The sequence below is a fragment of the Neomonachus schauinslandi genome, chromosome 5, assembly GCF_002201575.2.
Source record: "Neomonachus schauinslandi chromosome 5, ASM220157v2, whole genome shotgun sequence".
Lineage (NCBI taxonomy): Eukaryota > Metazoa > Chordata > Mammalia > Carnivora > Phocidae > Neomonachus > Neomonachus schauinslandi.
In genome coordinates, this window is record NC_058407.1 from 93,046,401 (window position 1) to 93,074,134 (window position 27,734).

Sequence of the window (27,734 nt, forward strand, 5' to 3'; positions counted from 1 at the left end):
GATCATGAATAGAACTCCGTGTACATTTCTTTCATTTCTCTCAACTTCTTTCATTCTATTCTGTGGTAGGTCACTGAACCTTACTGGAAATATCTGTCTAGAATAAGTTAAAAAAAAATATTTTGCTGTGTTTCCATCAGAATAATGGTGGTATAATTAATAATAAGATTAGAACGTATCACCAAGACAATGGGAATTTGATAAGATACAAAAATAAGACTTAGGAAGATAGAAATTTACTTATGGCTAGATTACAACTATAAAAAATTAAGTGTAGCAAGTCTCAGACACAGAAAACCCCCAGAAATCATGAAAAGAATATTTAAAAATTCTACCTGTGGCTGTTGGCTAACCATGACTTAAAATTGTATTTGGGAAAGAATGAACATGGAATGAACTGGTATGACAAATTTTTCGCTACCATCCAGAATATGTGCCTAGAAGTCCAGTTGCAGAGCCCATGAGAACCCTACTATTTCTTAAACATATGCCAAAGGTTGTCTCAAATAAATAAATGAATAAGAGAGAAAAACACATGACTTAGAAAATATAAGGTATGCTCACTGCGGCAGCACATATACTAAAAATTGGGATGATACAGAGATTAGTTTGGCCCTGCGCAAGGATGACACGCAAATTTGTGAAGCATTCCATATGTTTTTAACTTCTTTCATTTGTACCATTCCTTCAAATAAAGTAATTTGGTTCCCCCTCCCAAAAATACAAGGCTCAAAGTATAAGGTACAGTAGAGGTTATTTTGTGGGTAAAAAATACAGAAAATACAATGCAGAATAGTTTTACATTTTTCTCATTCCTCAGGTATGGTGCCAATTTTGGTACTAAGTATTTGACTTTTTCTTATTAACTCATCAGATCCCTTTATGAATAATGAATATTATCTCTTTGTGTATTTCAAATGTTGCAAATACTTTCCAATAAATTATTTATTTTTAAAAGTTTTACATATGGTATTATTTTTTATACAATTATTTTACTATTACATGTGCAAAATTTTTCACCTCTTTTATGCTTCTGGGATTTTGTTCTTTTTTTTCTCTCTTTTTTCATTGAAGTATAATTAATATATAATGTTATATTAGTTTCAGGTGTACAATATAATGATTCAGTATTTCTGTACATTACTCAGTGTTCATCATAATAAGTGTACTCTTAATTCCCTTTATCTATTTCACCCATCCCCTACCCATCTCCCCATTTCTGGAATTTTGAACTGAACTCTTAGGAAGACTTTCATATTCAATTTTTAAGAAATATTTCCCCATTGTTTTGGTTTTGTTTTTTGTTACTTTTTGGGGGGGGCTTATATGTATGTTTTGGTACAATTATATCTTTAATCAAACTCATATTTAATTTTGTATATTTTGGGAGGTAGGGAATCTGACTAATTTGAATGGATGGCCAATAAGCTGTTTTAAGTAAAATACCTTTATGTAGTGGTAGCAAACTCCAGTGTCCACAGGGACCAGGAATGTCTATAAATGTGTAAAGACATTGGTTAGCTCTACTGAGCTAATCGTGATGAACTTGTGTATGTGTTCCTCATAATTATGTTCAAATTTATGTTTTAAACAGTCACTGTCAGATCAGTCTGCTGGTTTGTGGCTTCTTCTTCTTCTTTTTCAATTTCTTAGCTACTGTGCAACATTTACTCTTCTAGGGGATTTTCAGAATCAACTTCTCAAATCCCAGAAAATACACTGTTGGGATTTTGACTGGACTCGCAGTGAACTTATAGATTGCTCTAAAACATAATGTATTTCCTTCTAAGAATATAACATACAAATTAGTTTACTTAAGCCATCTCTAAGATTATTCAGTAACATTTCATAGTTATTCTTTCCTTTTAGGTATTATGCTTTTTTCTACTGACTCTATTCCTAAGTCTATTTTAGTTTCCTGGATAATTTTAAACATGGTTGGTTTTTTTTTTTTTGTCTTACATGTAAGATGAGAAAAACAAAACTTTTGTTTAGAGAGGTGAAGACCTGTGCAGTTTGACGAACATGTACAGAAAGTTAAAATAGTCATAACCTGGAACTAAGTTCCAACTTTGCAACAGTGGAAATCATGGGGTAAAGAGTTTGCAAGTCAAGAGTTTGCAAGAAGAGATATTAAAGATTTTTTGTCTGGAAGGAGAAGAGTACAGTTGTTGATCAATATTCCATTTGGTACAAATTTTAAAATATAAATTAATGACTACTATTTTAACTTCTTTTTTTAAATTTAAAATCAATTTAATTAACATATAGTGTATTATTAGTTTCAGAGGTAGAATTTAGTGATTCATCAGTTGCGTATAACACCCAGTGCTCATTACATCACATGCCCTCCTTAATGCCCATCATCCAGTTACCCCATTCCTCCTCTACTTTAACTTCTAAAGTTAAAAAGCAAGTAACAACTGAGATTGATTGATTGATTGATACAGAAAACAAGAAATGTGCTTATAATTCCAAAATGATAAGAATTGGGGAAAATACATAAGAAAACCAGTAAGGCTCCTCAAATAAGCAATTTATGAATATGAACAGATACTTCACAATGGAAAATATGTTGCACTTTTCAAATAAAAATTTTTTTATTAATTAATCATAATACTTTGCATAGGCTGATAACAATTTGGAATGCAAAATGTGTATCAGAAAACCTAAAAATGCTTCTACATTTAAACTCATAATCCCCTGTACTGAAGTTTATCTAAGTGGAGAAATATTTACATGTACTTAGATAATCATTGCCATATTGTGTATAATAGAAAAAATAAAGTAGAAAAAGAAAGAGATAAAAGTACCCCCGTAATAAGGGATTACTTGAAGTAAAAATATTATATCCCCTTGATACAATGTTATGAAGCTCTTAAAATCATTGTTGTGGAGAGTTTACAAAATTTACAAAAGGCCTTAGTTTCTAAAGCTAGGAATTAAAAATTAGACCTCAGCATTACAAAAATAACATGATTATAACTATGTGTAATGATAAGTAATGAATAGTTAAATATTAAAATACTGGAAGAAAATAGGTATAAATATTAACACATTATTGGTATTTAAATTTTTATCTATTTTTCTATACTTCTAAAACTTTCTGTGATTGTGCTTTTTCCAATCCAGCAAATATTTATTAAGTGTTTACTAATTGTCAGGTTTTGCTTTTACTAAGAGGATTTTGACAGTGAAACAGTAAAATTTTTCTTCCTTCTAAAAAATTTCAGCCCATGGGGCGCCTGGGTGGCTCAGTTGGTTAAGTGTCTGCCTTCGGCTCTGGTCATGATCCCAGGGTCCTGGGATCGAGCCCCGCATCGGGCTCCCTGCTCAGCAGGGAGCCTGCTTCTCCCTGTCCCTCTGCCGCTCCCCCTGCTTGTGATCTCTCTCTCTTTGTCAAATAAATAAATAAAATCTTTAAAAAAAAATAAAAGATAATAAAAAATTTCAGCCCAGAAAACAGTCGCAATAAAGCAAAAAATGCTATAATTAAAGAGACACAGGACAATTTAAAAAAGACACCAAATTCAAGTTTAGATGTTGAGGGACATTTTTCCAGAAGGAATTGTATCTAAAACAATGTCTGCAAGAGTCAGAAAAGGGATGAGTGCCGGGAATAAAGCATGAAAATATTGATGCATTTGGACTTTATCCTGAAAACCGTGACTGGATTTTCACTAAAGAACCTCTACATACTTAATGGAAAGAATTGCTACAAAAGGATAAGACTGTAAGTAGAGTGAACAATAAGGAGACTATTCTTTCAGTCTGTGGCAAAAATGATGAGGGTCTGAACTAAGATAGTAGCCATAGACTTGTTGAAAAGGGGGTAGATTTGAGAGCTATTAAGATCATAAAATTGACTGGATTTGGTAGTAAAAGTAAAATCAGGCTGGCACAGATTTCTGGCTTTTGTGAATAGATGACCTACAAAGGATCTAGGGCTATAATTGATACTGGATTTGTTTGAGAAATTAAGAGCTAGCCTTTGTGAATTCTCCCTCATCTATGGAATGACTAATTCAACACTGGACAATATGAAAGAAAAAGATTTATTTTGGGTACACTGGAAATGTGGAGGGGATAAAAGGGTGTCATACATCCCCTATTCTCTTATTTTACCTCTAGTCCTTAGGGTATGAAATGATTAAGGTCTGTGCATCTCTCTTCTGAATGTATTTTCCTAGCAACAACATGATGATAAAACTCTCCTTGGATTGTGTCTAGATTGTTGGTGGGCTCTTCTTTATGGTAGATTTGTTTGTTCTTAGAGGTTGAAGTGCCCAGGTCCAGTTAGTCCCAAAGCATCATCTAACTAGCAAACTAGCTAACTAACTAGCTGCTTCTTTGCAGGACTGCCTTTACATGTTCCTGCCCCCAGAACAGGATCTCACAGGATCTCCTCCCTTGGCTTAGTTATGTCGTTATTTGAATCTTTTTTACTATTAATTTTCTTGAAAGACCAAGTCAGAAAGTAGGGGTGGGAATGACATCTAATTACTATTGGTTCAAGTGCATTAAAGACATCAATAAATTAAAATATTTTCTTAGTTAATTTCAAATGATCAGAACAGATATCCCTCAAGCCTTTTGTAATTTAAGCTGAAATATACCCAATAGATAATTCTAAATATAGTTACGCATTTTTAAAAAGATTTTATTTATTTATGTGAGAGAGAGAGCGCACAGTGGGGAGGGGCAAAGCAACAGGGAGAAAGAGTTTTAAGCAGACTCCACACTGAGTGTGGAGCCAACGAGGGGCCCGATCTCACAACCCTGAGATCAAGACCTGAGCCAAAGCCAAGAAATGGACCCTCAACCGACTGTGCTACCCAGGCACCCCTAGTTACACGTTTTTAAGCATGATTGCCAACATACAGTAATCTTAATATTCTGTGGAAAAATTTCCGCACTTTAGTTAACATTTCTCTTTTTTTCCTTGTCCCCCCTACTCTCTCAAGAATAAAAAAAAGGGGCGCCTGGGTGGCTCAGTTGGTTAAGCGACAGCTTCGGCTCGGGTCATGATCCTGGAGTCCCTGGATCGAGTCCCGCATCGGGCTCCCTGCTCAGCAGGGAGTCTGCTTCTCCCTCTGACCCTCCTCCCTCTCATGCTCTCTGTCTCTCATTCTCTCTGTCTCAAATAAATAAATAAAATCTTTAAAAAAAAAAAAGAATAAAAAAAAGTCTTGAAGAGTCTTGAAGACTCTTCTATACGCCCAAGAAAGCCTTTGAAGAAACAAGAGAAGTTCAGTTTTGGCATGTATAGTTTGGGGTACTTATGTTTCATGCAAAGACTTAGCATTTAAAAAAAGTATTTAAAATGCTACTGACAGATGACCTGAAAGGCCCACGTCTTTATAGAAAAACAAAAAACAAAAAACAAAACACATTTCTTTGGGAATTATAATACTGAGTTTAAATTGCCAAGTTTTCTGAAAATTTCAAACCCTGTACCTTACTCTGTAACAAGGTGACCTGCACTTTGAGTGTTAGTAATCAGTAATGCAGAGGTTGCTAGTTTTACCTACATGTGGAAATATTTTAATGTGGTGAAAATCAGTGTTTGAGATATGAAAAAGAAAACCACAAGTCCAAAATGATGTCATTTAGGTTAAGGCCCCAAGTCAATAAACCAAAACTTAATACCCAACCTAATTGAAGTTTCAACCCCCCCAGAAATGTAACCTTGAACCAATCAACATGGGAATTTCCTGGTCAGCACTAGGAAATTTACTGATAGGCCCCTTCCATTCCCCTTAGGAGGGTGACCTGGCCTAAAACAATGGATTCTTTGTTCATAATTCCCTTTTTTCCACTCCTTCTCTACCTTTAAAAACTTTTCCTTTTCTGTAGCCCTTTGGAGCTCCCCTCTACTTGCTAGATAGGATATTGCTTGATTCATGAATTGATTAATAAAGCCAATGAGATCTTAAAATTTACTCAGTTGACTTTCTGTTATTTAACAGAGGTATCTATTTCACAATTTAGATTTGTATATCAAATGAAGCAGTTCTTTGAGAGAAGAGAGGAATTTTTATTCAAAAGAGTGAAAATTAATCTGTGCCTTTATTTACATATTAGCAAATGAGAATCTGGTCTTTCAATCATCTCTTTACATAGGATGTTACAGTTTCTAGCTGACATCTGGACCAAGATTGGAAATCCTTAGCAGAGGGGCTGGAAATGTTCAGTGGGTGTTTAGAGAGTGATTCCATAGTTGTATTGCAGATTCCTGGGCTTCATAGCTAAGAAGAAGAGCCACAATAAAAAAGTAGAATGTTATTGCGTAATTAAACAAAACCTATACCTTAATCTAGTAAGTCATCAGGAGATTAGTCAACAAACTGCAGATCAGGGTTTTTTCTTTGCGGCCATGTCGAATACATTGGAGAAAGTTCTCATGGTTGTAACACGTGGGAAAATTATAATAGATATTTTAAGGAATGCATTCATTGGACTCCACAAATCGCATTCCTTGAATTAGAAATCAAAAGTTATGCTCGATTGGCTTTATTATTATTAGTTTGGCCTTTGACAGAATTAGTCAATTGTGGCTCACAATCGTCAATTTGTTTTCAGTGCTATTGTATCAGAAAATCCTTGTTACTGTGGACAGAAACCATATCCTAACTAGTGTCTGCATACTGGTTAACCACTTGAGCACGTGGTTAGCTACTTGCCTCACTGTCTTTTTTTTTCCTGAAGATTGCCGATTTCCCCTATTCACTTTCCCTTTGGCTAACATGGAGAATTAACGAGGTAGTGTTCATCCTTCTGCTGGTATCTGTGACCTCCCTGTTCATAAGCTTTTCTTTGCCATATAGTTTTGATGTCTTCTGATATCATCTCCAAAAACAACAACAAAGAGAGAGAAAGGGGGAGGGAGGGAGAGAAATATAACTGGGATATTCAATGTGAATAAAAATAAAAAATTTAAATTATATGATTATCTTTACTATTGGGTCTGTTGGGAGGGAGAATTCTTCCTTTATCCTCAAGGTCTCCCAGCTGGACTAAGAATTAGATTTATGTGAGACAGATTAACAGGAAAAAAACAAAAGCAAAGTTTTATTACATGCTCATGGAAGCCCAATAATGAAATCGAGACCTAAAGAAATGACCAAAGCAGGCAGTTTTTTACACATTTTAGACAAAGAGACAATAAATTTGTGAATAATTTACAGGAGAAGGAAAACAAGTGTTTGGGAGTTTTAATTAGTAAGTAATTCTAAGCAAAATTTGGGCTGAAGTAGTAAATGAGTAAAAAAAAGTAAAAATGTGGGGCGCCTGGGTGGCTCAGTCGTTAAGCGTCTGCCTTCGGCTCAGGTCACGATCCCCGAGTCCTGGGATCGAGACCCACATCGGGCTCCCTGTTCGGCAGGGAGTCTGCTTCTCCCTCTTCCACTCCCCGTTTGTGTTCCCTCTCTCGCTGTGTCTCTCTCTGCCAAATAAATAAATAAAATCTTTAAAAAAAAAAAAAAGTAAAAATGCTTGTTTCTACAGCTTTCTCAGTTTTAAAGTCCCTCTCTCTAGTGATAAGGATGTCTTTTTACTTTAGCTCAGAGAGGATATTCTTTATTTGGGAGATTCTTTTCTGCTTTCAGGGGAACGGAGGAGGGTTGAGTGTTTTTGCACTGGTTGTTTCTTAAGTAACTTTTATTTGAAATAATCAGTATGCCAAAGTGGCACATTGAGGGGTGGCCTGGCTGTGGCCTGTTCTGGTTCCTCCCTCCTGTCTCTCCTTCCTTGATTTTCTTTTTTTGTGGAAACACGTGAAGCACATTGAGGTTGTCAGGGATTCCAGAGACCCCAGTATGAAGGCCCATTTCAGAGTGGCAAAAACTAATTTTTTCTTTCATGTGTTCTTAGTGCTGTATCAATTTGCCTTTTTCATGACATTTTGGGGGCACTGTTGCTTCAGAACAAGCTGGCTTGGTTTGGATGTTTGGTTGTATAAGAAATCCCTATCCTTCAGGTCACGCATATGTTGTGATTTTTGGAAACAGCCAAATGAGGAAAATCTTGGGGATTCTTTGGCACTTGAAGCATGGTCTGAAAGGAAAGTACTTTCAGCTACATCGATAGGCCTATGAGAGAAGTCAACAAGAAGTCTGTGTAATCTTCCTTGTTTCATTGGATTCTTCCTTTCGTATACGTACTGTCCCACTGAGTATCATTTAAATTCTTCCTAGACCTGGACAGACCTCTAACCTAATATCCAGACCCAAAAATATATGTATATATAAAGAGGAACTCTTATCTCTTTGAGATGTTTGAACTTCTGTGTATGTATGTATAAGTCACATTCCACTCACAGAGACCTAGAGAAGAGAGATGTTAAAAATTAAACACAAGTAATCAAAATTGAACAGGTGGGTATAATAAGATATGGCAGAGAGAAAAGCTAAATAGAAAAAAAAATATTCCAAGACCAACTGAAAATCACTATCATTAACACTGAGTCATTCACAAACGTCAGGAGGCCAATATGGATCTGTGATATAAACTGTCATTCGGCGATATTAATGTCATACTAATGTGCTTTTACTTAAAACTATTTAAGTCCTCTAGATAACCACCTGGTTTCTGGAGTAATACAGATTTAGCCATTTAATTCATGTTTTGATAATCTTTTGCAATAAACTGTATTTGAGAGTATTTTTGCTACTGATGTAACTGCAGAAATCAAATAGTCTAGAATTCACTGAAGCTGTTAAAATCCTTTCATATCAGCCAGCTACTACTGGTGGAAATTTTATTATAATAGCATAGTGTACAACCTGATGGATGTGGAGCTATCATATCTGGAATGCATATCAAAATAATCCACAGGGAGTGGGATGAGTAAGGGTATAGTGGTCGTACATTGGTAACTGCTGAAGTAGGTGATGGGTACGTGGGACTTATTGTATTGTCCTCTCTGCCTTTGTTTATGCTTGAAATTTTTCATAATAAAAAGTTAAATAGAAAATGAAGAGAAATGCTCTTTGTTTAGATCTTAGTCTTTTGCTGGCATAAAATGTAGATATGAAAGAGGGAAAATATGATAAGAGGCCAATAAAGCAATTAATTTCTTGGAAATACTTGTTTTACAAGTTATGCCTGGAAAGGTAAAAGTATGAAAAAGTGTTTTGATTGCTTTTACCATATCTATATATTCACCATGCACAATCCTACCTAATAGTTGACCCTTAAGGAGGAGTCCTCCAGTAAAAATCAGAACAATGTTGCTAATATAGAGAAGACCACTATATTGTACACAAAAATGCAGACTTTGCCATTTTCTCATGTCATCCTCCCAAGAGAAGGGCATTATAGAAAAATGGTAAGATTTCTTTTTTTTTAAAAGATTTTATTTATTTATTTGACAGAGAGAGAGTACAAGCAGTGGGAATGGCAGGCAGAGGGAGAAGCAGGCTCCCCATGGAGCAGGGAGCCAGATGTGGGGCTCAATCCCAGGACCCTGGGATCATGACTTGAGCCGACGGCAGATGCTTAACCAACTGAGCCACCCAGGTGCCCCCAAATGGTAAGATTTCTGATTAATTTCAGATGGTGCTATGAATATCAGAGTCAAGAAGACAGCACTTGGTAGAAATCTTCATTTTATGTTGAAGATTTTATTCTCCAGGAAGTTCCTGCATGTCTCTTGAGAACTAAGAGCTTCCCACACAAAGGGAAACAAAGGGCTGGCTGTATAAAGCTTAGTCTTTAATATAGATTTTGAGAATGAAAAAGAGAGAGGAGGGAGAAGAAGAGACTCTATTTATTAAAATATACCAGGATCAAGTTGTTAACAGGTAGTCTTCTAAATATACTGTTAATGTGTATAAGGGAGACATTATATTTAATGGTCTGTTGACATATACTCCTTTTAAAAAAAATTTCAACTTATATTTTATTTTTTTAAGTAAGCTCCATGCCTAGTGTGGTGCTTGAACTCATGATCCTGAGATCAAGGGTCACATGCTCTACTGACTGAGAGCCAGGTACCCTGTCATACACTCTTAATAAACAAGTAGAAGAACACTTCTTTTGCCTGATAAAGAATAGTTACTTGAAATCAATGATTTATTTATTCATTTTTTATATAAATAAATATACATTTATATATAAAATAGATGCATGATTCATATTTTATTCAATGGACATATTGTATAATGCAGATTCATATTTTATTCAATGGATTATTACTTATTACTATCATGATTTATTTTAATGCCTACACTGATCTAGATTTGTCAAGTAAAAACCACTTCAGGTTGACTCTTGTGTCCTTTCGACATGTCCCCATAGGGCTTCCTTACATTCTTTTTTTTTTTTTTTAAGATTTTATTTATTTATTTGAGACAGAGAGAATGAGAGACAGAGAGCATGAGAGGGAGGAGGGTCAGAGGGAGAAGCAGACTCCCTGCCGAGCAGGGAGCCCGATGCGGGACTCAATCCCGGGACTCCAGGATCATGACCTGAGCTGAAGGCAGTCGCTTAACCAACTGAGCCACCCAGGTGCCCGTTTCCTTACATTCTTGCACAACAAAATATTTTAGGCTCATTTTGTATTTTTTCTAATCCTTTCCTGGATTTACTATTTCTCCAAGGAGTCCTGATTTCTTTTAGTGTGGAAGTGTATTTAAAAACCAAGATTTGGGGGCGCCTGGGTGGCTCAGTCGTTAAGCGTCTGCCTTCGGCTCAGGTCATGGTCCCTGGGTCCTGGGATCGAGCCCCGCATCGGGCTCCCTGCTCGGCCAGGAGCCTGCTTCTCCCTCTTCCACTCCCCCTGCTCGTGTTCCCTCTCTCGTTGTGTCTCTCTCTCTCAAATAAATAAATCTTTAAAAAAAAAAAAAAAAGAAAAAAAAAAAAAGAAAAAAAAGAAAACCAAGATTTGGTTGCATACACACATACACACCTATTATTCTCTCCATGTGTCTGTTTTTCTATATATATGTATATGACGAATCTATACTGGTAGCTCTAATTCAGTTAAAAAATACAGACTATTCTTTCCATGTTGTAAATCCTATCTTTCACAATGAAAAACATGGATCTCATTTTTTTTCTTCAGTATATATACTCATTTGTTCAATCCTAAAATACACTGAAAGTAGTTTCAGATTTGCTAACACATACCACTTGTAGGAAAAAAAAAAGAGAAAGAAAGAAAAAGAAAGAGTAGTAACTACACTTCGATACTTCTTTACAGTTAATGTATGCCTATGTGAGCACATATAGTCAAAAATCTGTTGAAAAGTAATTTTGGAAAAAAAAGTTATTTTGGTTGGTTCTCTTTTTTTCCCTTCAGCATTGGTTATATTATTAATTTGAAAAAGTAAGGGCTGTATTTTAATTGCATTTTGCTTTAGGTTTTTTTTCTCCAGCCCTTATTTTATTTTATTATCTCAAACATCAGCATCAAGACTCAAAACTATACAAAAGGCATACTGATAATGGTGTAATCTGCTTTCCATAACTTCCATCTCATTTTAAATCACTCCCTATTGGTAATCAATTTCACTTATTTCTGGTTTCTTCTTCCTATTTGTATTTTGTTTGTTTTACTCACTTTTTAATTATGCTGCTTCAAATGTTTTGGAAAAGCAAAGAGCCCCATGAGCTGTGTGAAAATCAAGGAATAAGCTTCTGCTCTTTCACCCTCACTCAGTTCAGCGGTTCACCAACGAATGGCAGGTGTGACCATGGTGAGTCATAAATTGATTTAAATGTTGCCCTAACTTTGGAGAATTCCTGATCTTTCCAAGGTGGTCCACAATCACTGGGCCTGGGGGTGATTTCAGCAGTGGAGAGGAGGGGCAGGAAACCAGACTTTAAGGGGGTGGACAGATCTCAGTGTGCCCCCAGGATCAACGCGAAGGGAGCTGACCCCAAGCCATCTGGCCCCAGGCGCGCCCCAGGGGCTCTCCCGGGCACCACCTCCGCCAGGGCCAGGAGCGGGGGACACGGGTGTGTGGGCTCTCTGCCCTATGGAAGGGGTCCCAGGGATGGAGGGCAACCAAAAAAGTATACAAATAGTAAACATATGATCCAATATGTTTTGTCTTTGAAATCGGTATCCATTATTATAAAAGCATTATAAAGAAGATTGCACTCAGATTTTAACATACAGATTCTGAGGTCAAATTCTGAGTAATAACAGGCACAACTGGAATGTCTTCAGTGCTCAGTCTTCCCCATTACAGGACGGAAGAGCTGGAAAGTCAAGTAATCATCTTAACAAGAAAATTGAAAACCACTGCTGCCCACCTGAGTTATCCTAATTAATGAAGTGAATACATTGCTTTAAGACTGAAATTAGTCATGTTAACTGTCAACACTCTAAATCCACAATTATTTTTAAGCTCCAAAACATGCATTTGCACCAAATGGACCATAATCTGGGAGTACTTTGCAAGTCATCAGAGACAGTAATGTGCCACATCTGCAAATTAAATTGGATCCATATTTTCCAAGTAATTAATTTTTTTCTTGAAGTTCCTGGTCAAAAGCTTAAATTCAATAACTCCAAAATATACAAAGCTTAAAATGAGAAAGATTGTGCAAATCCAAGAAATCAGATCCATTCCTATTTTCATCTTGGAAGCTTTCAATCATCACTGCACATGAAAGATATTACTGGCCAATCAGTGAAGTCTTTAGGTAGTTCTCACCCGGAGCAGACTGGCTATCTCACTGACCTGGATCAAAGCTGACAAAGAGGACAGAAAAAGACAACTTCAGCATGACCTACATGACAGACATATATATACACCATTCTTCACTGGTCAGCTGAAAGCCAATTCATCATCAGTGATATCCCAAGTCAGAACTCTCTGCTGACAGGCTAAGTACAACGGAGGTAATTTCTACCATCCCGATCGCTGGTGAATTGACTATAGGAATTTGGGAAAATGGATTGACATTATCTTGGTGAGCTTACCCATCTCCAGAATCTGTTTGTTGTGTTTGATATCTTTAGATGGCTTTATTTATTTTTTTTAAAGATTTTATTTATTTATTTGAGACAGAGAGAATGAGAGAGAGAGAGCACATGAGAGGGGGGAGGGTCAGAGGAAGAAGCAGACTCCCTGCTGAGCAGGGAGCCCGATATGGGACTCGATCCAGGGACTCCAGGATCATGACCTGAGCCAAAGGCAGTCGCTTAACCAACTGAGGCACCCAGGCGCCCTAGATGGCTTTATTTATGTATCTCCCGAGATAGATATGCCGGTAGCAAGCTAATGAGCATTGTGGATGTTTTCTGGACACTTAGCAATCATTCAAGTGTCTGGTTTACTTCTTGCCTCAGCATGTTCTATTTACTGAAGATAGCCAATATATCCCACCCATTTTTCCTCTGGCTGAAACTAAAGATTAACAGAGTCGTCCTGGGGATTTTTCTGATGTCCTTCCTTACCTGTATAACTATTAGTGTTTCATTGAATGAGGACTTCTGGGATCCCTTCAAAGGCAATCATAAGGAAAACATAACTTGGGAATTCAAAGTGAGTAAAATCCCAAGTGCTTTCAAACTGGTTATCCTGAACCTGGAGGCTATCATTCCCTTTGTTCTTTGCCTAACCTCATTTCTCTTGTTACTTTTCTCCCTATTTAAACATACCAAGCAGATGAAACTTAATGCCACAGGGTCCAGAGACCCCAGCACAGAGGCCCACATGAGGGACATAAAGGCAGTGATCATCTTTCTGCTTCTCTTCATTATGTACTATGCAGTCTTTCTTGTAGTAACCTCTAGCTTGCTGATTCCTCAGGGAAAATTAGTGGTGATGTTTGGTGGCATGATAGCTGTCATTTTCCCATCAAGCCATTTGTTCATCCTGATAATGAGGAACAGCAAACTGAGGGAGGCTTTTCTGAAAGTGCTAAGGATGTGAAGAGTTTCCACAGAAGAAGGGAACCTTTCGTTCCACAGAGAATCCTGAATACAAGGAGAAAGAAATCAACAAAAGACCTTCTCCCTTCTCCCAATTGATCACATTCATTTTTTTATACATGCTTTAGAAATCATTAATATCTATCATTATCCTAAATTTTCCTTTGTGTTCCTTAACATTTCTGTTCTGGTTAACTTTAAATGAAATGTTATTGAACCACATATATTTCTTTGTCTTTGCAGGAAAAAATGAATCCAAATCCCATGCTAACATTTCATATCATTGCCTAAATGCAAAGAGATTCTACTTATTTCTGTCATATCTGGTAAAGGCCTTGAACTCAAAAAGTAGAAGAATTTTAAGCAAACAGACTTTGGGGAAGAGATTTTAAAACATATCAGTCCTTCCTATAAAATCAATCATGTAAAAAACTATCTACTTTGAGCTGGAAGTCAGTACTTAACTTTTCTGCCCTGTCCTCTCCATTTCTAGAATGGCTCATCCTCATAAGGATGGAGAAAAAACACTCTGGTGAGATCCTCCCTAGGGTGAAATATAATGTAAGAAAAGAGGGGTGATCTCAAGAAAAGGTTTGACTAGGAAAGGGGATAAGGGGTGCACAGTTAGAAATATGCGTATCAAACCATCCTAGCTGGTGATGCCAGTTTTAGGAGTCAGTTCTCAAAGATTCTTTGGAATGTTTTCCTATCCTTCTAGACTCAAGAATCTTTGACATGTGTTTTTTGTTTTGTTTTGTTTTGTTTTGTTTTAGCATCATTCTCTTTTCTATTCTGTTTCTGATAACATTTTACAGATAACTAGTTTTCCTTAAATTATTAACTTCATGCTTTCCTATTACACACTATGCACACATAAGAAATAGGAAAAATACTAGATATGTTTCTTACATTATAGAAGTACTTAAATAAAATTAGAAGAACCCTAGTTTATGCGATTTGTATTACCTAGATTCTGTGATTTGTATTACCTAGTTTATGTGTTTTGTATTACCTAGATTTGTGGGCTAGGTTTCCTAAGAAAGAATAAATCAATTTAACAGTAGACTTAGTCCTATTCCCTGGAAATATAATTCAGTAAATATTTTCTTAAAGGTGATTGCCCCATCTAGAGAAATGACTACAATGTAGAATGTGAGATTATAAATCTTATAAAAGGAGTTGATTGTAAATAGTATAAAATGTGTTTTCTTAATTTTATATGAAAATATTCATTATCCAAGAGACAACATTTCAGGAAGTGAATTGTCATGGACAGCATTTCCCATATTAAATAAAACCAAACATAGCAGATTTATCTAACATCTTTCACTTCTATTAAAAAAAAACTCCATAGAGAAAAAATTTTTAGTAAATATTGCCATGTGCCTGCCTAATAACACTATGTCATTTATAATTAGATTTGTATCATACCCTTCTCGAATTAATCATTTGTATGAAAACAAAATTACTATCCTCTGACTGAAAGTTAATTTTCTACAACTGATTGTACTGATCATTTCCAAAATTAAAATTCATTTCCACTAGGAAACTTTTGATTAATTTATAATTTATGGTGAAGAAAATGGACTTTCATTTACACATTGTGATTTTTATGGAATGCATGTTTTCGTTTGCTTTCTGTGGCTCTGTATTCAAAATTCAATTTGACAGGGTCAAAATACACAGAACTTAACAGCAAGAAGCCTGTTGCAAATTCATGAAATATAATCTCTTTTAATTTGTATAAGAGCAGTTTCAAGCAAACATTTCCCTTATCACTCACTAAAGGGTGATGATTATAATTTGCCCTGGCTCAAAGCTAGTCAAACTGTTTGGAGCAACCAGTTGGTTGTCCTCATGAATGGAGAAGCAATTCTATTTCAAAAGAGAGCTGGGTACTTCTGGAATTATATTAAAGTCAAAATAGTGGATGAGATGAAAATATTATTCCATGATTTGAAGAACTTATTTACCATGCTCCAACTGAGCGTCTGTAAATTAGCCCATCTGTAGTGATATTAGAGATCAGGGTCTTCTCCCTACCAACATGCTCAGTAGGGAAGACAACATCTTTGTGATCATTGTAACTGGAGAATTCATAATAGGAATGTTGGGGAATGTATACATTGGACTAGTAAACTGGATTGATTGGATTAAGAAGAAAAAGATCTCCTCAATTGACTATATCCTCGCCAGTCTAGCCATCTCCAGAATTTGTTTGCTCTGTGTACTGATACTAAATGGCATCATAATGGTATGCTACCCAAATTTTTATGAAAATGATAAGCTACAGGCAGTCATTAGTATCTTCTGGACACCCACCAACTACTTAAGTACGTGGTTTGCCACCTGCCTCAATGTTCAAGATAGCCAATTTCTCCCATCCACTTTTTCTCTGGCTAAAGAGAAGAACTGACAGAGTGATTCACTGGATTCTGCTGGGTTGTTTGGCCATTTCCTCTTTTGATCAGCCTTATACTAGCAACAACACCAAATTATGATTATGAGTTTCATAAAATTATAAATCATAAAAGAAACTGCACTGAAATGTTCCATGTGAGTAAAAGTCAATACTTCAACCCTTTGACTCTCTTTAACCTGTTGGCAATTGTCCCATGTACTGTATCATTGATCTCATTTTTCCTTTTAATTATGTCCCTATGGAGACATATCAAGCAAATGAAACTCAGTGTTACAGGCTGTGGAGACCCCAGCACAGAGGCCCATGTGAGAGCCATGAAAACTATGACTTCATTTCTCTTCCTCCTTTTTGTATACTATGGGGCTTCTCTTTTGGCGACTTTTAGCTACCCTATGAAAGAAAGCAAGTTAACTGTGATGTTAGGAGAAATTATAGCAATTCTCTATCCTTCCGGTCATTCACTTATTTTAATTATTAGAAATAACAAGCTGAGGCAGACATATATCAGGATGCTGAGATATGGGAGAACAGTCTGCATGATGTAAAAATCTTAGCTTTATAAATGGACTTTGCTAATAAAAAATACATTCTCATTTTTTCCAGTTATCCTGCTTATTTCGGGTAACATCTTTAAGTGTTCTTGAGACCTATTAGCACTTGAATGTATATATCCCTTTTGTCTGTGTACACTCCAGATTCTCATCTTCACACGCCCTTTCCTCCAAGAGTTTGAGAGCTCACACTTCCCTTTTTGCCTTCTTAGTGCAGATGTTAGGCATGTACTGCCTAGTTAAGTTCCTTTGAGTTTTTACTTAGGCCCATGATAAAGAGCACTGAATCGCACTGTTTTTTCATTTTTTTCCTATCATACATTTTTTCATAGGCTGACCCTTAATTTTGCTCCCTTCATGGCTCTGTTGGGTCACTCTCATTTGGCTTATTAACTAGGAACTCAGATCTCCCCCTGTCCCATCTCTGGTTCAGTGTCCCAGTTATGTATCTGTCTCCTCCCAGATGAGTGATGCTTTAGGTGGTCTCCTAGATAATATTTCCTGGTTGACTTTATTCTGGCACCTCTTTATTCATTTTCCTTGAAATTAAATTTCCTTACAAACAACTTGCTGTTCAGGCAGCAATAGGATGGGAATAGATCCCTTTCAAGTATCTCTCTCTACGGACATTCCTAAGTGCTCTTCACAATCTGGATAAAGGGATGGGACAATTAATTTCGATCAGACTGCTTTACTCAGGCTCCTTTCTTAATAAGACCTGCAGGGGTTCTTTTTACTCAGGACTTTAGAAAAGCAATTAATTGGGAAGAAATTAACATACATTTTGGAATAACTGCATGCTATCACTAAAAAAGCAATGTATGCCATAACACATACAGAGTAAATTACAAAAAAATAATAAAAAATAAGAGTCACTACTAAATTGTTGTTCTACTGTGAACATCAAATCCTTCCTCACTAGAGTAGTGTTGAAACACTTGATCTGGAATATCTAAGTTCATGTCTGTTCTGATATGGCTGTGCATTTCAGGTCCTACCATGTGCTATGTCAAAATCTGGTCTATTTCAATCTACTTATTTTGTTTTGTTATGACCAAAATATTAATTACCTGAAGATTATCCAGTTTTCTGCATATGATGATGTAAAATTCACTCTGGAAAGTCCCAATATTTACAGTCTTAAGTACATAAACTTCATTAACTATATTTCTAATATCTTAGCATTCAAATTGCTATTTGTTGTACAAGACAGGAGAATTGATATTCTTTTGATGGAATATATTAGTATATTCTACAAAATACCTGTTAATCCTACGCTGGAATGAACTTTACATTCTTCTGCAAGTTTAGATGAAATAAATGTTTTGTAAGATTAGTACTTCTGGGAAAGTTTCCCTCCGTTAGTGTGAAGTCCTTCCTTCCATGTTTAGTTTTCTGTATCTTCAGTGTTTGAAGTACCTCCACTGACCACCAAAGTTCAAAATAGTTCAAAGTAGTAAGGGTTCAAAGTAGTAAGCTGGTGACAAAATGCTCTCTTGCAATTTTTTTTTTCTGTTTTCTTTTCTTTTTTTTTTTTTTATTGTAGTAGGGCATTCAATATGAGATCTATGCTTTTAAAAGGCGAAAGATTTATGCGATCTGAAGAGAAACCAGAGTATGAGATCTATGCTTTTAACAAATTTTTAAGTGTACAATACAGTGTTGTTAACTATAGGCACTATATCGTAGAGCATGTCTCTAGAATTTATTCATCTTGAGTAACTGAAACTTGATACTCATTGAATAGCAACTCTGCATTCTTATCTCCCCTCAGGCCCTGGCAACTACTATTTTACTCTTTGCTTTTATTACCTGACTATTCTAGATAACTATACAAGTGGAATAGGGCAATATTTGTCCTTTTGTAACTAGCTCATTTAACTCAGCATAATGTCCTCCAAGTCCACCTAGGTTTTTGTATATTGCAAAATTTTCTTCTCTTTAAGACTGAATGATGTTCCATTGTCTGTATGTAACACATTCTTTTTATTCATTCATATGTCAATGGGCAATTAGAGTGTTTCTACATTTAGCTGTTGTGCATAACACTGCAATAAACATGAGCGCTAATATCACTTTGAGATCCTGATTTCAATTCTTTTAGAGAAATACCCAGATTTGGGGATGCTGGATCATGTGGTAGCTGTATTTTTAATCTTTTGAGGAACTTTCATCCTGTTTCCATAGTAACTGCACTATAACTTACACGCTATACAACACAAGTATGCAGAAAATCTATACTTACCTGCAAAAAAGACAAAAAACAAAGACGTATAAAAATGTATTTGGGTAAAGGTATTATCATAGTTACTGAGGCCCTTTATTTACCAGGGCACTGTGGAGAAGAAAATGATGTGCTTGGGTCAGGGATCATTTCTAGGATCAGAAGAAAGCAGTCATCTGTGAACATGGCTGCAAAATGAGATAGTGTGTCCAAAAATCAGGGCTGCATTTTAGGAGTTTGTCCTTTAAGGAAGGATGGGAAGATATGTGTTCCCAGAGAAAGTATCAGCAGGCAGAATTATTCCATGGAAATACTATGTAGCAAAGTGTTTCTCAGTAACTCTAAATTAGAGAACCTACTTCAAAATAAGAGTAGCCTGTAAGAGTGAGGTAAACTTAATCATCAGTCTCTTGCCTGATAGTCTAGGAAGGCTAAGGATCTAGATTCTCAGATGCAATTTGGCATGGTGGAGGGTGGAGAGTAGATCAAAACACAGGATTTTAATCTCTTCTCTCATATGTACAACTGCACTCGAGAACATTTTAAATGTAAAGGGAAAATATAAAGGTAATCAATACTCCATTAGGGCTCCTTCATCTTATCATATATAGCATCACAAACTAAATGACCATTAAATTGACTTGACTAAGAAAACAATGCATTATTTTAAGAGACCTTGTGCATGTAACTCTTCATCTGAACAACCAAGATAAATGAGCTAAAATATTTTTTTAGACCCAAATAAGCTATATTTAGTGTAACCTTTTAAATCCTTGAAAATGTATAGTTCTCACTGTTAACCCAAACTTTGGATTTTTAGCAGTAATCAATATTATCATTTAGCAAAATGAAGATTGCTCTACAAATTTCAATTTTGGCCTGTTTTCTAATTGCTAGAAAATCCTTGGAATTTAAATTTGCCAGATAAAATACAGGACACCCAATTAAATTTGAATTTTAGTACTTCTTGGAAGTGCTAATCTCATGCAATTTGGGACATATACTAAAAAAAAAAAAATCATTCATTGTTTATTTGAAATTCAAGTTTAACTGGGTGTCCTGTATTTTTATTTGTTAAATCTAACAGCCTTATTGAGGCTACTAGTATATGTTGCAGATTAATGAATCCAAAACTTGCAAAACATAGCCTTGCAAAACATAGACAGTGCAGGACCATGCAAGGGAACAGGTCTAATTTGCATACTAAAATGCAGCTCAGCCTAAATTAACCATATGTGGAAAAATAAAGCCTGCTGATAGGGGTTTTACATACAGGTGATACGTGCAGTGGCCAGGCCAGGGATTGCCAGCCACATTTGCTTCTCAAGACTAATTAGGATTTAATGATGATAGCTACAGTCTTCGTTTCTCACTCCAGTCTCTACCCTAAGACAGACTACAATAAGAGAGGCAAAGAAAATTATAGCAAAATCTAAGAAGTAGGTGTACCTATCAAACTATATCAGTTCAACTAGAAACGAATTGGATATTTCTGTATTTTTTTTTTAAAGATTTTATTTATTTATTTGAGAGAGAGAATGAGACAGAGAGAGAGAGCACGAGATGGGGGAGGGTCAGAGGGAGAAGCAGACTCCCCGCTTAGCAGGGAGCCCGATGCGGGACTCGATCCTGGGACTCCAGGATCATGACCTGAGCCGAAGGCAGTCGCTTAACCAACTGAGCCACCCAGGCGCCCCTGGATATTTCTGTATTTTAACATGCTGGATAAAGTGGAGACCACCTTAATGCTCATGGCAGCTGGAGAGTTTTCAATGGGGATTTTAGGAAATGCATTCATTGGATTGGTGAACTGCATGGGTTGGATCGAGAATAGGAAGATCGCCTCCGTTGATTTAATCCTCACAAGTCTGGCCATATCCAGAATTTGTCTATTATGTATAATACTATTAGATTGTTTTATATTGGTGCTGTATCCAGACGTGTATACTACCGGTAAACAAATGAGAATCATTGATTTTTTCTGGACACTAACCAACCATTTAAGTGTCTGGTTTGCCACCTGTCTCAGCATTTTCTATTTCCTCAAGATTGCGAATTTCTTCCATCCTCTTTTCCTCTGGGTGAAGAGGAGAATTGACAGTGTGATTCCTAGGATCCTGCTGGGGTGCTTGGTCCTCTCTGTGTTTATTAGCCTTTTTGTCACTGAGAATTTGAATGATGATTTCAGGTATTGTGTTAAGACAAAGAAAACAAACTTAACTGTGAGATGCAGAGTAAATAAAGCTCAATATGCTTCTATCAAGATTTGCTTCAACCTGTTAACGCTATTCCCCTTTTCTGTGTCCCTGATCTCATTTCTCCTCTTGATCCTCTCCCTCTGGAGACATACCAGGCAGATGCAACTCAATGCCACAGGGTGCAGAGACTTCAGCATAGAAGCCCACGTGGGAGCCATGAAAGCTGTCATCTCCTTTCTCCTCCTTTTCATTGCCTACTGTTTGGCCTTTCTCGTAGCCACCTCTAGCTACTTTATGCCAGAGACTGAATTAGCTGTGGTCACTGGTGAGTTGATAGCTTTAATCTATCCCTCAAGCCATTCATTTACCTTAATTCTGGGGAGCAATAAATTAAGACAGGCATCCCTAAGGATGCTATGGAAAGTAAAGTATATCCTAAACAGGAGAAATTTCTAACACCATAAACAGATCTGAAGGCTAACTATCATTTACTAGGACAAAGCAAGACATGATGTTTCTTTTTTTTTTTTTTTAAGATTTTATTTATTTATTTGAGAGAGAAAGAATGAGACAGAGCATGAGAAGGGGGAGGGTCAGAGGGAGAAGCAGACTCCCCGCCGAGAGGGGAGTCTGATGCGGGACTCGGTCCTAGGACTCTAGGATCATGACCTGAGCTGAAGGCAGTCGCTTAACCAACTGAGCCACCCAGGCGCCCCGACATGATGTTTCTTAGTTGTCCTCAGTTCTTGCATTAATGTTGGTTTCATATGGTTAATTACTCTTAAATGTACTTAGTATATCTATAATGTAATTTAGGAAATCTCATGTAGAGCTAATTTTGCCTCTTTCTCTCTGTCTCTCTCTTCTCTCTCTCTCTCCTTCCTTTCAGAGTTTTTTTTTTTTAACATGTTTTGGAACATATAAAAGTTAATATCTTAATATTAACTGTCAGAAGAGAGAGTATTTCAAAGTTCTAAATCATTTCTCTAGATGCAAAATTGTACGACTAGTTCAGAACAACTGTAATAGTATCTAGCTATTATTTGCATCCCTATGAAAAGCAGCTCACTCATCCCCACAATCCTAGTTAGATTTTTTTCTCAGATCATCCAACTAGACTCCATCTTTGGAAAAAGCTCAATATGGTGACAGTTCTTAATCAAATGTTATGCAATTCTGTGAATGTGGCAGAAATTAATGCTGATTATAATCACAGTTAAGATATATATTGTGATTAAAGTAAATATTGTCACAACAAGTTCAAAAATTATTTTAGGACTATAGATCAATGAAAGAAAGTTACTCTGTAAGTGTGAGAGAAGGAGAGTTTATATAGAAAGTTTCTATAAGACAAAGTTGGCTAAAAAAAGAACGATTGATTGCTTACTGAAGTACATTTTTCCACAAAAGACACGTGTAAGTTTGCTTTTAGCAGACTAGGAACCAGACACTGAATGTCAAGATATCCTTTTATTGGGCGCCTGGGTGGCTCAGTTGGTTAAGCAACTGCCTTCGGCTCAGGTCATGATCCTGGAGTCCCGGGATCGAGTCCCGCATCGGGCTCCCTGCTCGGCAGGGAGTCTGCTTCTCCCTCTGACCCTCCTCCCTCTCATGCTCTCTGTCTCTCATTCTCTCTCTCTCAAAATAAATAAAATTAAAAAAAAAAAAAAAAAAAAGATATCCTTTTATTTATTTATTTATTTATTTATTTATTTTTAATTAACATATAATGTATTATTCATTTCAGGGGTACAGGTCTGTGATTCATCAGTCTCACACAGTTCACAGCGCTCACCATAGTACATACCCTCCTCAGTGTCCATCACCCAGCCACCCCATCCTTCCCACCCCCCTCCACTCCAGCAACCCTCAGTTTTTTTCCTGAGATTAAGAGTCTCTTATGGTTTGTGTCCCTCTCTGGTTTCGTCTTGTTTCATTTTTCCTTCCCTTTCCCTATGGTCCTCTGTCTTGTTTCTCAAAATCCTCATATCAGTGAGATCATATGATACTTATCTTTCTCTGATTGACTTATTTTGCTTAGCATAATACCCTCTAGTTCCCTCCATGTCCTTGCAAATGGCAAGATTTCATTTTTTTTTTGATGGCTGCATAATTGAATGTCAAGATATCCTTATAAGATGAGACCTTCAATCAAAAACTTATGTATTGAGATGTTAAAACATCAAAACTATCAAAGGAGATATTGATTCAATACAGATCATCGCTACATGCCAGGAGAATACTATTTGGATTATACATATGTTATCTATGAAATATCTCTTTGGGAAATTCCAACAAAAGCAAATCATTTATGTTGCAGAAGGATATTTTGGAGCGATTGCCTCTGTTACTAACGAGACTAGAATAGCCATAAATTTTGTGTGTAGAAAAGAAAATGTTTGCAAATATTCTCATCAATTAATTTGGCAAAAATAAAAATTAATTCTACATTAGTTTCATATGTTAATTTTTCTTCTCGAATCTGACAGTGCAAGATACACATTGATTAAATTGATAAATTTAAAAAGATTTATATTGAGTGCCTTGTAAGTTAAAGAAACAACAGAAAATTAGATGCATACATTGAAGCTTACATTCTTTTTGATATGGTCTTTTTTTTTTTTTAAGATTTTATTTATTTATTTGACAGAGAGAGACACAGCGAGAGAGGGAACACAAGCAGGGGGAGGGGGAGAAGGAGAAGCAGGCTTCCCACGGAGCGGGGAGCCCGATGGGGAGCCCGATGGGGAACCCGATGCGGGGCTCGATCCCAGGACCCTGAGATCATGACCTGAGCCGAAGGCAGACGCTTAACGACTGAGGCACCCAGGTGCCCCTCTTTTTGATATGGTCTTAAAGAATACCTTCTCCCACCTCCCACCTAGGCGGAGACCAATATATTTGAATTTATTAGGCATGGGAACAAAAAAACCCCTGAGGGCTAAAGGAAATCTTGGAAACTCCATGTTTGATGTCTTTGTGTTGTGGACCTGAGAAATTTGATCATCTACTTACATTAGAAATATTAACACCTCAACATTCAATATCTCTGTGAAGAGTAGCCAGGCAAAGAATACTAAAGTGGAAAAGAAGCCATATTAGAAATCTCTTACTGCACACAATTCTACTTACTGGCATATGTAGGATGAAAGTGATGTAACCAAAGTAAGTGTTTTATCTTCTGAGATTATATTAATTCTGAGAAATAAGGAAACAGTGATAAAAACTTAGGGTTGAAAGAAGACTTGTACTATTTCTTTTGTTCCCAGGGTTGGGAGTAGAGTTTTTCAGGCTTACTCTAAGAGAATGAAGCAAACAGTTTACAGAGAATGCAAGCAAATTCCTTCTTGTTTCTATTCCTTGTTTAATAAGTACATATCCACTCATACACTGAATATCTGAGCATTATACATGATCCTATATGCTGTAAATACAGATAAAATGTGACAAAGTCTGTGCTCTCGTGTATGCACAGTCATAGAAAACATTAGGGAAGACAGATATTAATCAAGCAAACAAACTCAGAGTTACAAATCATGATTGATACAACTGAGAATAACTGGAGAAAAAGAAGAGCTTTATAGAGGGTAGTCAGGATTGACCTACTTGAGAAACTGAGATTTCAAACTGAAACTTGAATCACAGATGTAATCCAGCCATGTGCCATCCAGGACAAATAATCTCCCAAAAAGATGGTCTTGCAAGTGCCACTACCCCAAGGAGCAAGTGTTTGAAGAAGAGCAATGAGATCTGAGTGACCAGAGCATGGTGAGCAAGGGGTGACTGGCAAGATCATGAAAAAGCCTTATAAGTCAAGAGAGAATTTAGATTTAAGTGCAATGGGAAGACATAAAAAGGAATTGAAACCGCGTGTAACATCATTTGATTTATATGAAGATTTAGGTTTACTTTGGTTATAAGAACAGTGGATGTACTATGTAATTGTGTTGGAATGGGCCAGAGTACAGTTAAGGGGACCAGCTAATAAGTTATAGTATAGTAAGTGGTCTCTAGGAGAAATCATAGCGGCTCAATTTGGTTGGTGGTAATTGAGTTAGGACATTTTGTTTTAAGATTTATTTATTTACTGGGGGGAGGAGGCAAAAGGAGAGAATATCCAAGCATAGAGCATGTAGCAGGGCTCCACCTCACAAAATCATGACCTGAGCCAAAACCAAGAATCAGACGCTTAACTGACTGAATCACTCAGGCACCTCTAGAGTTCTGATATTTTTAAAAAGATGAATTCTATATATTGTATAGATAAAGCTGATAGGTCTTATTACTCAATTAGATAAAGGGAAGGAATTGAAGAAAAAGAAGATTCAAAAAACTTTTAGATCATTTATACTTTAACAATTGAGACTACATTGCTACCTAAGATTGAGTGGCAAATGTTGATGAAGGACGGGAGAACAAAAATCAAAAATTCTATTTTTTAACATATTAGGCATAGGAGAACTATGAAATAACCAAGTGAAAATGACAACTAGGTAACTGGGTATATGAATCTTTCACTAAGGATCGAAATAAGAGATATATAACAAAATAAAATAAAACTAAAAAATAAAATAAAATTAAATTAAATTTAAAAAATCAATCAATCAGCTGCTGGGGTATCATAGTCACATGGTATCCCAAGACCAGGTATTCAACCTCTATCAGGGCACGAAAGCAAAATAAAAGCAATTTTGAACATGAAAAAAAAAAAAAAAGAATAAAAAAATGGGTTATAAGACCTAAACATATAATTTGAAAATTCAGTTGAATTCTTTGTAACACACCCTGAGGATAACTTGTAAGTAAATTATCTTTTAAATTGTGTGTGGTATTCTTTCTCTGTTAAAAAGAAGTACCAGTTTTGAAAATAATGGAATTCATAAGGATTAAGAAGTTCAAATATGATACTGTAAGAGCTATTATCCATTGGATCCAATTCTTCTTTTTATATATTCCTTCTGATAGCACACGTATTAGAGTAACTGCAAACCTAGCTATGAGAGAGTCATTCGATCATGTATACTCCATTTTTGCTCATTTCTTCTTGCCCTTTTTAAATCTCTTTTTATTTAATTCTAGCAACCTAATCATTGCCTCAATACTCCAGGTCCATAGGATGTGTGTCACTTATTTATATCAGATAGTCATGCAGTACAATGTTGAATTTAGTACTTCATTATACACTACTTTACTAAGTATATAATCAAGCCTTACTCACAAATGAAGATTGTCTGTTCCGTGAGGGCAATAAGCTCCAACACATATTTCTTTTGTACCTGTAGAAACACATCTTCAATTTAAAGCTACTAGACTGGGGTGCCTGGGTGGCTCAGTCGGTTAAGCATCAGCTTTTGGCTCAGGTCATGATTCCAGGGTCCTGGGATCAAGTCCCATGTCAGGCTCTCTGCTCTGTGGGGAGCCTGCTTCTCCCCTTCCCTCTGCCTGCAGCTCTGCCTGATTGCTCCCTCTCTCTCTGTGTCAAATAAATAAATAAAATCTTTAAAAAAAATGAAGCTAATAGATTGAAGACCGCTGGATTTCTAAAATTATATTTAAAACAACTCTTTCATCAAATTAATGATTAAAATTGCAAAAATTTATTTTTTTGACCAATGTCACAAGTATAGCAATAAGAACTCTTGTCTTTGATTGATGACTTCAATGACTTATTAGAAATACTATTCAAAATAAAACAAATTGTTCCCTAAAATCTCAATAGCATATAACTAAAGTAATAGGACACAACTCTTGAGAGGCAATGAGAGTAAGTTCAGAACTCTTAGTCTTTCCTAGTGATTAGATAATTGACATTCTATAAAACTGATAGAAGGATCAAGAGATTTAAAGAACAAAGATGAATTAAAATCATGGTTAAACAGATTATCTGCTGAGTAAATTATTCCTTGTCAGTAGCTGTTTTGGAGTTGGGGCTGAGCTATTAATCTAATTCTGACAATTCTTGTTCTCTGTTTGCTCTAGGAAAAAGGAAAACAAAAATAATGACTGAGAGGGGCACCTGGGTAGCTCAGTCAGTTAAGTGTCTGCTTTTGGGGGCGCCTGGGTGGCTCAGTTGGTTAAGCGACTGCCTTCGGCTCAGGTCATGATCCTGGAGTCCCAGGATCGAGTCCCGCATCGGGCTCCCTGCTCGGCAGGGAGTCTGCTTCTCCCTCTGACCCTCCTCCCTCTCATGCTCTCTGTCTCTCATTCTCTCTCTCTCAAATAAATAAATAAAATCTTAAAAAAAAAAAAGTGTCTGCTTTTGGCTTGGGTCATGATGTCAGGGTCCTGGGATTGAGCCTCATGTCAGGATCCATGCTCTGCAGGGAGTCTGCTTCTGCTTGTCCCTCTACCCCTGACCCTGTTCATGCTCTCAGTCTCTCTCTTTCTCTCAAAGAAATGAATAAAATCTTAAAATAAAACAGAATGACTGAGAGACAGTCTACTTGCTAAA

At 36.4% G+C, this 27,734-nt stretch overlaps 3 protein-coding genes and 1 non-coding gene across 4 annotated transcripts; all 4 read left to right on the forward strand.

Moving 5' to 3' along the window:
* Nucleotides 1-556: 556 nt before the first annotated feature.
* Nucleotides 557-660, forward strand: LOC123324980. Its single transcript, XR_006540155.1, has one exon. It is a non-coding gene; the product is annotated as a U6 spliceosomal RNA (small nuclear RNA).
* A 5,716-nt stretch (nucleotides 661-6,376) lies between these two features.
* On the forward strand, nucleotides 6,377-14,179 carry TAS2R9 (taste 2 receptor member 9). The gene is given in 6 exon segments (XM_021690449.1): nucleotides 6,377-6,416; nucleotides 7,873-7,975; nucleotides 12,909-12,979; nucleotides 13,192-13,881; nucleotides 13,884-13,918; nucleotides 14,132-14,179. Coding segments are annotated over 6 exon segments (987 nt in total).
* Nucleotides 14,180-15,935: 1,756 nt separating this feature from the next.
* Nucleotides 15,936-16,855, forward strand: TAS2R8 (taste 2 receptor member 8). Its single transcript, XM_021690448.1, is given in 3 exon segments — nucleotides 15,936-16,249; nucleotides 16,251-16,347; nucleotides 16,349-16,855. Coding segments are annotated over 3 exon segments (918 nt in total).
* Nucleotides 16,856-20,803: 3,948 nt separating this feature from the next.
* Nucleotides 20,804-21,739, forward strand: TAS2R7 (taste 2 receptor member 7). The gene has a single exon (XM_021690761.1). The coding sequence runs from the start codon at nucleotides 20,804-20,806 to the stop codon at nucleotides 21,737-21,739; it is 936 nt and encodes a 311-aa protein (XP_021546436.1).
* Nucleotides 21,740-27,734: the final 5,995 nt, after the last annotated feature.